Source organism: Scyliorhinus torazame, chromosome 13 (genome assembly GCF_047496885.1).
Source record: "Scyliorhinus torazame isolate Kashiwa2021f chromosome 13, sScyTor2.1, whole genome shotgun sequence".
Taxonomy (NCBI): Eukaryota; Metazoa; Chordata; class Chondrichthyes; order Carcharhiniformes; family Scyliorhinidae; genus Scyliorhinus; species Scyliorhinus torazame.
Genome location: NC_092719.1, coordinates 205094201 through 205107161, shown reverse-complemented (window position 1 = coordinate 205107161; position 12961 = coordinate 205094201). Strand labels below are relative to the sequence as shown.

Sequence of the window (12961 nt, the reverse complement as noted above, 5' to 3'; positions counted from 1 at the left end):
TCACAGCTGGCACAGCTGGAGGCGTGCCAGGATAACAGACTACCGCAAACACAGAGCAATGTGATGGCTCAGCTCTGAGGAGACTGCGCTGTTGACAGCACCAACTTGTGTCTACCTGTATTCATCCTGATTGACAGGGATCATTTCCCTCCGTGACGAATGCTCCCCTTGAACCTGCAATGACCCATCTGTCCATCAGACAGGAGCTGAACTCCACTTGCACATCTATCCCAGTTTTTTTTAGGTTTGCCAATAAGAGTCCTTGAGAGTTTTCCATCGTCTCACTATTAACCCTTTATATCCTTGTTGCGTTCCCAACAAGGCTGCCGTGGCATGGTGGGTAAGCACTGTTAGTTTAACCCTCTGCGTACTGGACAGGGTCTGAGGTTTGTGGCAAAACCATTTGATTTACTGGAACTTTTTGACGATGTGTGCTCACCGGGTATGGTATCAGGTCTAATCTGCCCAGTAACATAAAGTCTAAATGTTGGAACCAAAGCATTCCCTGTGAGGTAAGCAGCTCAGTTGAGCAGCTCTCAGTAAACCCTTCAAGCATGCATCTCATAGAATCATAAAATTTACTGGACAGAAGGAGGCCATTCGGCCCATCGAGTCTGCACCGGCTCTTGGAAAGAGCACCCTACTTAAACCCATGCCTCCACCCTATCCCCGTAACCCAATAACCGGACCTAACCTTTTGGACACTAAGGAGCAATTTAGCATGATCAATCTACCTAACCTGTACATCTTTGGACTGTGGGAGGAAACCAGAGCACCCATAGGAAACCCACGCAGACACGGGGTGAAAGTGCAGACTCCGCACAGACAGTCACCCGAGTGACAGTAAGCTCAGAGAAGGAGGCAAAAGAGGGGGAGGTGTGGCGCTGCTAGCCAAGAGCAGTATTACGGTGGCGGAGAGGATGCTAGATGGGGACTCTTCTTCCGAGGTAGTATGGGCTGAAGTTAGAAACAGGAAAGGAGAGGTCACCCTGTTGGGAGTTTTTTTATAGGCCTCCTAATAGTTCTAGGGATGTAGAGGAAAGGATGGCGAAGATGATTCTGGATATGAGCGAAAGTAACAGGGTAGTTATTATGGGAGACTTTAACTTTCCAAATATTGACTGGAAAAGATATAGTTCGAGTACAATAGATGGGTCGTTTTTTGTACAGTGTGTGCAGGAGGGTTTCCTGAAACAATATGTTGACAGGCCAACAAGAGGCGAGGCCACGTTGGATTTGGTTTTGGGTAATGAACCAGGCCAGGTGTTGGATTTGGAGGTAGGAGAGCACTTTGGGGACAGTGACCACAATTCGGTGACGTTTACGTTAATGATGGAAAGGGATAAGTATACACCGCAGGGCAAGAGTTATAGCTGGGGGAAGGGCAATTATGATGCCATTAGACGTGACTTGGGGGGGATAAGGTGGAGAAGTAGGCTGCAAGTGTTGGGCACACTGGATAAGTGGGGCTTGTTCAAGGATCAGCTACTGCGTGTTCTTGATAAGTATGTACCGGTCAGACAGGGAGGAAGGCGTCGAGCGAGGGAACCGTGGTTTACCAAGGAAGTGGAATCTCTTGTTAAGAAGAAGAAGGAGGCCTATGTGAAGATGAAGTGTGAAGTTTCGGTTGGGGCGATGGATAGTTACAAGGTAGCGAGGAAGGATCTAAAGAGAGAGCTAAGACGAGCAAGGAGGGGACATGAGAAGTTTTTGGCAGGAAGGATCAAGGAAAACCCAAAAGCTTTCTATAGGTATGTCAGGAATAAGCGAATGACTAGGGAAAGAGTAGGACCAGTCAAGGACAGGGATGGGAAATTGTGTGTAGAGTCTGAAGAGATAGGCGAGATACTAAATGAATATTTTTCGTCAGTATTCACTCAGGAAAAAGATAATGTTGTGGAGGAGAATGCTGAGCCCCAGGCTAATAGAATAGATGGCATTGAGGTACGTAGGGAAGAGGTGTTGGCAATTCTGGACAGGCTGAAAATAGATAAGTCCCCGGGACCTGATGGGATTTATCCTAGGCTTCTCTGGGAGGCCAGGGAAGAGATTGCTGGACCTTTGGCTTTGATTTTTATGTCATCATTGGCTACAGGGATAGTGCCAGAGGACTGGAGGACAGCAAATGTGGTCCCTTTGTTCAAAAAGGGGAGCAGAGACAACCCCGGCAACTACAGACCGGTGAGCCTCACGTCTGTAGTGGGTAAAGTCTTGGAGGGGATTATAAGAGACAAGATTTATAATCATCTAGATAGGAATAATATGATCAGGGATAGTCAGCATGGCTTTGTGAAGGGTAGGTCATGCCTCACAAACCTTATTGAGTTCTTTGAGAAGGTGACTGAACAGGTAGACGAGGGTAGAGCAGTTGATGTGGTGTATATGGATTTCAGCAAAGCGTTTGATAAGGTTCCCCATGGTAGGCTATTGCAGAAAATACGGAGGCTGGGGATTGAGGATGATTTAGAGATGTGGATCAGAAATTGGCTAGCTGAAAGAAGACAGAGGGTGGTGGTTGATGGGAAATGTTCAGAATGGAGTACAGTCACAAGTGGAGTACCACAAGGATCTGTTCTGGGGCCGTTGCTGTTTGTCATTTTTATCAATGACCTAGAGGAAGGCGCAGAAGGGTGGGTGAGTAAATTTGCAGACGATACTAAAGTCGGTGGTGTTGTCGATAGTGTGGAAGGATGTAGCAGGTTACAGAGGGATATAAATAAGCTGCAGAGCTGGGCTGAGAGGTGGCAAATGGAGTTTAATGTAGAGAAGTGTGAGGTGATTCACTTTGGAAGGAATAACAGGAATGCGGAATATTTGGCTAATGGTAAAGTTCTTGAAAGTGTGGATGAGCAGAGGGATCTAGGTGTCCATGTACATAGATCCCTGAAAGTTGCCACCCAGGTTGATAGGGTTGTGAAGAAGGCCTATGGAGTGTTGGCCTTTATTGGTAGAGGGATTGAGTTCCGGAGTCGGGAGGTCATGTTGCAGCTGTACAGAACTCTGGTACGGCCGCATTTGGAGTATTGCGTACAGTTCTGGTCACCGCATTATAGGAAGGACGTGGAGGCTTTGGAGCGGGTGCAGAGGAGATTTACCAGGATGTTGCCTGGTATGGAGGGAAAATCTTATGAGGAAAGGCTGATGGACTTGAGGTTGTTTTCGTTGGAGAGAAGAAGGTTAAGAGGAGACTTAATAGAGGCATACAAAATGATCAGGGGGTTGGATAGGGTGGACAGTGAGAGCCTTCTCCCGCGGATGGATATGGCTGGCACGAGGGGACATAACTTTAAACTGAGGGGTAATAGATATAGGACAGAGGTCAGAGGTAGGTTCTTTACGCAAAGAGTAGTGAGGCCGTGGAATGCCCTACCTGCTACAGTAGTGAACTCGCCAACATTGAGGGCATTTAAAAGTTTATTGGATAAACATATGGATGATAATGGCATAGTGTAGGTTAGATGGCTTTTGTTTCGGTGCAACATCGTGGGCCGAAGGGCCTGTACTGCGCTGTATTGTTCTATGTTCTATGAGACCGGGATTGAACCCGGGACCTTGGAGCTGTGAGGCAGCAGTGCTAACCACTTTGTCCCGTGTTGCCCCATCTGAGGTGCAAGTTGGGAAATCACAGCATTACAGAGTATTTACAGCTGCAGTAACATCCTATTCAAGGTCTTGTGGCACAGTGGTTACTGTCCTTGCCTCTGAACTAGAAGTTCCAGGTTCAAGTCCCACCCCGGGACATGATAGCCAAGGACGGTGCATTCACAACGCGGTTAAACAAGTGCCTGTCAACCTACAAATACCTCCAAACAGGCCAATGGCTGACGGTAAGAGCGGGAGAGACTCCTGATCAGCCATGCTTGATGACCCTCAAGCTATAAGCGCCTGGCGACAGACTGGCGGCCTGTTCCAGGAATTATTAGCTATGGAAACAGGGAAAAGTCTGCCTTAGTGCACCATTAGGTGCGGGGAAGAGAATTGGACTGGGAAAAAACATCCTATTCAGCCCAACCCATCTATGCTGATGTTTGTTTTCGACATGAGCAGTCCCCCAGTTTAATTATTTTGCGTCATCTTATTGATATATCCTTCAGTTTTTCTTTTGCCCTCTTGTATTCACCTTCCCCGTAAATGCATCGAGGCTATTCGCCTTAACACTGTATATGTTGGTCAATTCCAAATTGTCATCGCTCTCCAGATTTACAGTTTGTTGGATGAAGGGCCCAATCCAACACAGAGCTGGGGCATGTGTATTCTAAAGCAGTTATTGAAGGAGCTACGCTTGGAGCAATTTAATGCTAGGTGAGAGGTGTGCATATTGATAGAACAGCTCTTAATGAATGTTATTGTGTAAATAACTTAATATTTGGCAGTGTCTAGTTTGGTGGCAATTAAGACTTTCTTAATCTGAGTTTGTAGGTGCTTGGCATGATAGAAAGCAAACTTGGCTTTCTTACAAAAAAGGATCCAGACTGTATTTTGTCTATACATTTTGGGAAGGATTCTCTGGCCTCCCAGTTACATGTTCCTCGGTGGTGGAGGCGGTGAGCTGTTCACTGGCGGTGGGATTTTTTGCTCCCGCCGCTGTCAATGGGAATTCCCATTGAAGCCACCCCATGCTGCCGGGAAACCCACGGGCGGGGGGTGCGCTGCCGGTGGGACCAGAGACTCCCGCCAGCAGTCGGGCCGGAGAACCTTGGCCTTTTTCCCTTGTTAGAATGTTACAGAATTGCATTTATCAACTTGCACTGCATTTTTAATGAAAGTCGAAGTGAATCCCCCATAGATGTAATGTGGTTATAACTTGGTGCTTGAGAGAGTCATTAACTCTCAACCACATTAGTGGGTTATTAGACACACACTTTTCAAAGTTTGTCAATTTGCAAAATGGCACAGGTTTGAAATTGCCAGCTGAATAACATTCCCAGCCAGCCTCTTTAAAGTCTTTAATTTGCCACCCCTAGCTCCTGGGAGTGGGTTGACTGTTTATGCCATGTCTTGCCTCCGACAAGCCCCAAAGTTTTTTTTTACATAGAATTTACAGTGCAGAATGAGGCCATTCGGCCCATCGAGTCTGCACCAGCCCTTGGAAAGAGCACCCTACCCAAAGTCAACACCTCCACCCCATCCCCATAACCCAGGAACCCCACCCAACACTAAGGGCAATTTTGGACACTAAGGGCAATTTATCATGGCCAATCCACCTAACCTGCACATCTTTGGACTTGTGGGAGGAAACCGGAGCACCCGGAGGAAACCCACGCACACACGGGGAGGATGCGCAGACTCCGCACAGATAGTGACCCAAGCCGGAATCGAACCTGGGACCCTGGAGCTGTGAAGCAATTGTGCTATCCACAATGCTACCGTGCTGCCTTGGCAGAAATAAGTTGGCAGAAATAAGAACAGAGGACTCTAGAGGGACAGCAGGTCGGGCAGCATCCAACAGGAGAGAACCAAAGCTAGCATTGCGACTCTTCGTCAGAAATGAAACGAGGGAAAATGTAGAAACTGCAACAAAGGTAGCAACTTTAAGAGCAAAATACAGCCTGGTGTGTGTGCGGGGGGTGCTTTGCATGAGGCAATACATGTACGGAGTAGGGGGGGGGGGGGGAATTTATGATGGAGGCGAAAGGTCAAAATCCAAAGTTGTCGAACTCAACGTTGAGTCCCGAGGGTGGCAATGTGCCCAATCGGAGGATGGGTTGCTGCTCCTCCAGATAGCGCCGGGCTTCACTGGAGCATTGCAGCAGGCCAAGGGTGGATGTGTCCTTGCAAGTACGGACAGCATGAGAGCAAGCTGCGGAGTTAGAAAAGTCAGCGGGTTGGGTTCTTTTTGAAAGCTCTTTAACCCCTGTGAGACCATTGCCATACCTTGTCTGAGCGCTAAAGCCCCACCCCACAGTTCCATCATTTTCTGCTGATTTTAGTCACGTTTGGGCGACACAGATTATTCGTCCTGGAGCTGCATCACAGAGATCCTCAAACAAACAGCACACGATTGATGAACGGGATAAAAAACATCAGTCGGGTTCGAAGTCTTCTTAGTGAGGAACAACTTGAAAACCCTGAGGCACATCAATCTGCCAGGCATGGCGCATGTGTTGCTTTGAAATAATAAAGATCCCAATAAAAATGGGCTCCTTTTCTATGCATTATACATTCCTTTATTTTTCTTTCTTTTCTTTGAAATAAATTTAGAGTATCCAATTATTTTTTTCCAATGAAGGGGCAATTTAGCGTGGCCGATCCACCTGCTCTGCACATCTTTGGGTTGTGGGGGAAACCCATGCAGACACGGGGAGAATGTGCAAAATCCACACGGACAGTAACCCAGAGCCGGGATCGAACCTGGGACCTCGGCACCAGTGCTAACCACTGCCCCACCGTGCCGCCCTACATTATACATTCCTATTGGCTGATAAATACAATCCATAATATGAGTACACACCTCTGTTTAGGTGGTACCGCAAAACTCAGTTTACTAAATGAAAGAACCAACAGGGAGGTTTCTGTTACCTTAAAGTAACCCAGGAACTCTGCCAGGGTCATCTCTTTACCATCTGGTTTAATGCCTTGGACATCAAAGCGATCCCATATTGTCCATTCTTTGCCACGGAACTGCAACATTGAAAAGACAAAGTTAAACACGTGGTCATCAAGTTGGGCTGGTTAAGGGGCTGAATTCTGTCAGTTAGTCTCAAGGCACCCGCCAGAAATAACCAGAGAATGTGCAGAACAAAATACAGTTTGCACCCACAAATGTGTGAGCTAGCCCACAGGGTCACTACACCCTGAAGGTAATTTTCTCTGTGAACTGCTTTGAACCATCCAGGCTATGTGAAAACATATTGAATACCATTTAAGCCTCAACATGTATTTAACTGGACAGAGATTGTAATGTGGCCAAGCAACCACAGCTGAGGGAGGTGCCAGCTTTGGAAATGTCAATAACTTGACATCGTCTCAGATACTTGCTACGATGGAGAAACACTCTGTAATTCTGAAAATCATGGAAATGGCTGGAAATTCTAAGTCCTGCCCCCGAACATGGCATGTTCCATTTTTGCGTGGACAGGACTGGAGTCATTCCTGGATTTGCACGTGTGCAGTTGATGGAGGAAACTGGCCATTTACATCACACCTGCCTCCATTTACGTGGGACTTTAGTCGGACAGGTGTGTTAAACCCAAAGTGTGTAGATTAGACCAGGTAAGCGAAGGGCTGAACTTGGCGGATTAGCTTGGAAAGCAAGGAGAGGGAAGGTAGCCACCACTTGGATATTGTCTTGGGAAAGGTAAGACACCCTTTGGGAGAGATAAGGCACCCTTTGGGATTGTTAAAAGTAAATCTTATTGTGTGTAAAAAGTGCATAAACTCACTAGGGCTGTTGAAACTATCAAGGAACTATCAAACCTGTCAAAGAACTGTCAAAGTTGAGGAGGCATGGAGGGCATAGGTTCAAAGAGTGGTGAGCACTGGTTGGCATGAGTTGACACTAAATTGGCATGGTGGCTGAAGGGCCATGGGGAGGTGGGGTCATGGGGGAAATGCAGAGCCATGGAGATGGCATCGGTTAGCTTGGATGGAGCATGGGGAATTTGTGGGGGAGGTGTGGGCAGGAGGTCTTTTGTTTGTTTTGTTCTTTTAAAAATTAACTTAAACAAAGTGCTGGACCTGGCCCACAGAGGCCAGCTTTCCGCCGAGCTTGCCTCTGCACCCGGCAGCCTCCGCACTTGTTACCTGGAACAAAGGCCCAATTTCCAATCCAGTCCCCCACCTCCCTCATCCCGAACGAGAATCCCAATTGCGGGCATCCATTTTAAAAATCGGGTTCACAGAACCGAGGATACTCCCAACCGGGGAACGAAAATCTGGGTTGGGGGGAGGGTGGGGGGGGGGGGGGGGGGGGGGTCTTTTTAAAAATAGGCATTTTAACTGTGGAGAGAAGCCATGTGACATTAGGTTTGAATGTTGGTGCAGAATCGAGAATTGTTGCTCATCAATAAGTTACACATTAGTAAACAAAACATAGCTTATAATAAATATACATGTTTCATTATATAACCATGTTTTAAACATAAGTAAATACTTGTCTTGGTTGGGGTGGTCTGTGGAATTTTCTAACACGGGGGCAGTTGAGTGGGTGGGCATTTTGGAGTGGGTGAAAACCGCTGATTTGTGGAGCTTCAAGTTTGTGTTCACAGTTATGCGTGTTGGGAAGAGGAGTGAGATGATTTGTGTTTTTCTCCTGATTTACATGCGTCTGTTTGGACAGGTATATTGGAGGCAGATTTTCTGTGTGGAATTTAGCCCACAGGAAAGACTGAACTTTACTTGTTTACTTGTGAAAATAAAATCTGAAGTTTCTTCAAATTAACTTAATTGTCAGACAGTGTGCCTGACCTTTACATTCCAGGGCCAGACGACCACAGTACAGAAGGTGCCGTTCAGACCTTCTAGATCGTTATTGGCTCTGATAATTTCCAAGTGTTCAGCTTCACACTACCATGAACACAACTCACCACAAGACAAATATCTCTGGAAAGCTTTGGTGTTGAAATATATTGGGCTGGATTCTCTGATTTTGAGGCTATGTCCGGAGCATGTGTCTGGTGTGACTACCCAAAAAACCAGCAGCGCTACCGCACCGATGCTCCGCCAGGTGGGGGGCTACCAGCCACGCCACGTAAAACCCCCCGACTCGCCCTGCAGATACGGACAGAGAATTGCCTGGTCCGTGACCCCGCATACGCATGCTGGCGACCTGCAGCGGTCACGCTGTACAACATAGCACCGGCTGCGCTCGGACCTGGCCTGCCAGATAGTGCCACCCCTGCAACCCCCCTCGCCACGCCTGGACCACCTCCCACCAGCTCCCCAAACCCCCATCGAAGCCCCTCCGGGCCAGGAGAGCGCCTCCCCCCCCTCCACACACCCCATGACTATGGCGGCGCTGGACACGGTCCCCAGCCGCCACGCGAGGTTGACGAAAACTCAGAGCACAAGTGATCCACGCTGTCAGGAAGTAGACCCATCGGGGGCGGAGCAGCGGGGGAGGGCCTTCAGGTGATGTCCTGAGGCGGTCCCAATGGCGTGCGGCGTACTCACCGATGATGCCATTTTGGAGGGGGCGGAGCATCCGAAAACAGGTGCCGCCCCCGATTTCGGCATCAAAAGGGATTCTCCGGCCAATCGCCGAATGCGACTTTGGCGTTGACAATCGGAAAATCCCGTCCGTTGTTCTCGACAGAACCACCAAATTGGTATTAGAGCAGAATAAAACTGAGGCAATCCTGGACTGAAACAATAAGTGTTGTCAGGACAAAATCCCCCTGGGTGGAAACACTTTCAACTATTGGCAGATTTTGGGTGCACCAGATTTCCGATCCCTGATCAACCGAAAATAGGTAAACGTGGATTTGTGGTATTTAGCGAGTGCACAGGTCAACGTCAATTTACATTTATGAGCCGCTTTAACCTGGGAAAAGTCCCAAGTTGCTTCACAGACGTGTAAGAAAAACTAGTGCTTAGCTGACGCGATCAATATGGCACTGTAGCAGTGTTCTATGATACACACATTACATAGAATAGCCCTAGGTTCATAGTGGCAGCCAGAATACTGTTTCCTGTAGGTCACTATTGGTTACAGGCCATCGTTTTGTCCCTTGTTTTAGGAGGGAGCTTCCATTACAAGGGTAATATCTTTCCCTTCTTTAAATAAGTCCAATTCACAGAAGTTAGAATAGAGATCAAGATAGCTGTTGAATTGGACACTTTGCAATTGCGTTTTTCTGTTTTTTAAGGGGCCAATTCAAATATTCATATTGTTGTCACAAAATTAAATTGATCCCTTTTATGAAAAAAAATCAACCAGGAGGTTTGCAGCTCCAAGCGTGATGGGGATTAGGTTTGTGCTGTTCACCTCTTCAGCCACAGCAAGTCTCCATGTGATAACGAAATACCAAAGACTTCAAAACTTCAAAATCAATCTGTCTCCAATAATCCTAACCCTCCCTCACAATACTTCAGATTAGCTCATTAAATACTCGCACATTGATATTCGTACGGCATAATTTCGAGACTGTAAACGAATATCTCTGCAAGAAAAGTATGGTAATTGTGATATTGAGTTGCAAGATAAAAGTGCAATCTGGCTTTGTGGTTCAACCCCCTTTGGACCAGAACAATCTCTTCATTCTCTGTCCCATGTCATCCCATTTTGAGTTGGTTCCAAGGAATACACTCACGCAACAAAAAAAAAAGATTGCCCTTCTTAAAATGTGAAGTACATGCATGTACACACATACATTTATATATTTAATATAGTCTAAAGTATAAACCTTCGGGGACTTCCGGGTGCGGCGATGACCAGCTGAGTCGCACGTTTCGGCAGCTCCCTGTGAAACGGACTTTTGGGCTCTTGATAGGAGCCCCAACGGCAATTTTAACGGCTGAAAACACCGTGCGGTAAACCAGAAGGGTGTTCCCCCTGGACACGGATGGAAAAAGGAGAGGAAAGTGGCCGGATTGCAGCGGATCCTTTGGAACAACGGCAAGGAAGGCAAGCAGAAACCAAGATGGCGTCGGAAGGTGGCAGTTTCATATGGGGCCCTGAACAACAAGAGTTTTTGAAACGCTGCGTGGAGGAGATAAAAAAGGAAATGAAGAAAGAGTTGTTGGCCCCGATATTACAGGCGATTGAAGGGCTGAAAGAGGAACAAAAGACCCAGGAGCAGGAGCTTCGGGTCGTGAAGGCGAAAGCAGCTGAGAATGAAAACGATATACAGGGCCTGGTGGTGAAGTCGGAGATACAGGAGGCACACCAGAAACGATCTGTGGAGAGGTTGGAGGCACTGGAAAATAACGCAAGGAGGAACAACTTGAGGATTCTTGGCCTTCCTGAAGGTGTGGAGGGGGCGGACGTCGGGGCATATGTGAGCACGATGCTGCACTCGTTAATGGGAGCGGAGGCCCCGACGGGTCCGTTGGAGGTGGAGGGAGCATACCGAGTTATGGTGCGAGGACCGAGAGCAGGAGAAGCTCCCAGAGCCATAGTGGTGAGATTTCTCCGTTTTAAGGATAGAGAAATGGTCCTTAGATGGGCGAAGAAAACTCGGTGTAGTAAATGGGAGAACGCGGTGATCCGCGTCTATCAAGATTGGAGTGCGGAGGTGGCGAGAAGGAGGGCGAGCTTTAATCGGGCCAAAGCGGTACTTCACAAAAAAAAGATAAAGTTTGGAATGCTGCAACCGGCAAGACTGTGGGTCACATATCAAGGGAGGCACCACTACTTTGAGACGGCGGATGAAGCGTGGACTTTTATTGTAGAAGAAAAATTGGAATGATTGGACTACGAAAATGAACGTTTGGACAAAGTGGTGGGACGAGTGGGGGGGGGGGGGGCGAAGAGGGATTGTATTGTATGATTAATCCTGCGGTATGGTAACTTTTCTTTCTCCCACAGGTGGTGATGGGGGGAGGTGGGGAGGGAGAGGAGATGGGGCGTTGGCCATGGGAGGCGGGGCCGAGGGAGAGGCGCGGGCTTGGTTCCCGCGCTATGATAATTATGGCGGGAATAGAGAAGCAGGAAGGAGGGGGCACCGCACGGGGCGAGCCGTGATCACGGGGGGAAGCCGAGGTCAGCCAGAGTTTGCTGACTTCTGGGAGCAACATGGGGGGAGTAATTACGCTAGCGGGGGGTCTAGCGGGGGGGGGGGGAGGGGGGAATTACTGGGTTGCTGCTGCTGGGGAAAGGGGGGAGTGGGTGCGGGAAAGGATGGGCGGGGGGGCACCGTCTGGGAGAAATACAGCCGCGTGGGAACTGGGCGAGAAGCTGGAAAAAGATGATGGCTAACCGGCAAGGGGGGGGGGGGGGAAGCCCCCCAACTCGGCTGATCACGTGGAACGTGAGGGGACTTAACGGGCCGATAAAGAGGGCACGAGTACTCGCACACCTTAAGAAACTTAAAGCAGATGTGGTCATGTTACAGGAAACGCACCTGAAACTGATAGATCAGGTTAGGTTGCGCAAAGGATGGGTAGGGCAGGTGTTCCATTCGGGGCTGGATGCGAAAAACAGGGGGGTGGCTATATTAGTGGGGAAGCGGGTAATGTTCGAGGCAAAGACTATAGTGGCGGATAACGGGGGCAGATACGTGATGGTGAGTGGCAAATTACAGGGAGAGATGGTGGTGTTGGTAAACGTGTATGCCCCGAATTGGGACGATGCCAATTTTATGAGGCGAATGCTAGGACGCATCCCAGATCTAGAGACCGGAAAGCTGATAATGGGGGGAGACTTTAACACGGTGTTGGAACCAAGGCTGGATAGGTCGAAGTCCAGGACTGGTAGGAGGCCGGCAGCAGCCAAGGTGCTTAAGGATTTTATGGAGCAGATGGGAGGGGTGGACCCGTGGAGATTCAGTAGACCTAGGAGTAAGGAGTTCTCGTTTTTCTCCTATGTCCATAAAGTCTATTCACGCATAGACTTTTTTGTGTTGGGTAGGGCATTGATCCCGAGGGTGAGGGGAACGGAATATACGGCTATAGCCATTTCGGATCATGCCCCACACTGGGTAGACTTGGAGATAGGGGAGGAAACAAGAGGGCGTCCACCCTGGAGAATGGATATGGGACTAATGGCGGATGAGGGGGTGTGCTTAAGGGTGAGGGGATGCATTGAAAAGTACTTGGAACTCAATGACAATGGGGAGGTTCAGGTGGGAGTGGTCTGGGAGGCGTTGAAGGCGGTGGTTAGGGGGGAGCTGATATCAATAAGGACACATAAAGGGAAGCAGGAGAGTAAGGAACGGGAGCGGTTGTTGCAAGAACTTTTGAGGGTGGACAGACAGTATGCGGAAGCACCGGAGGAGGGACTGTATAGGGAAAGGCAAAGGCTGCATGTGGAATTTGACTTGCTGACCACAGGCACTGCAGAGGCACAATGGAGGAAGGCGCA

General features: G+C 48.5%; 1 protein-coding gene across 3 annotated transcripts in view; it reads right to left on the bottom strand.

Moving 5' to 3' along the window:
• uba1 (ubiquitin-like modifier activating enzyme 1) overlaps positions 1–12961 on the bottom strand; it is a 416000-nt gene that overhangs the window by 44205 nt on the left and 358834 nt on the right. For all 3 annotated transcript variants that reach the window (XM_072472935.1, XM_072472934.1, XM_072472936.1), the window contains exon 23: positions 6520–6621. In XM_072472935.1, the coding sequence (XP_072329036.1) occupies positions 6520–6621 (102 nt within the window). The remainder of the gene's footprint in view (positions 1–6519; positions 6622–12961) is intronic.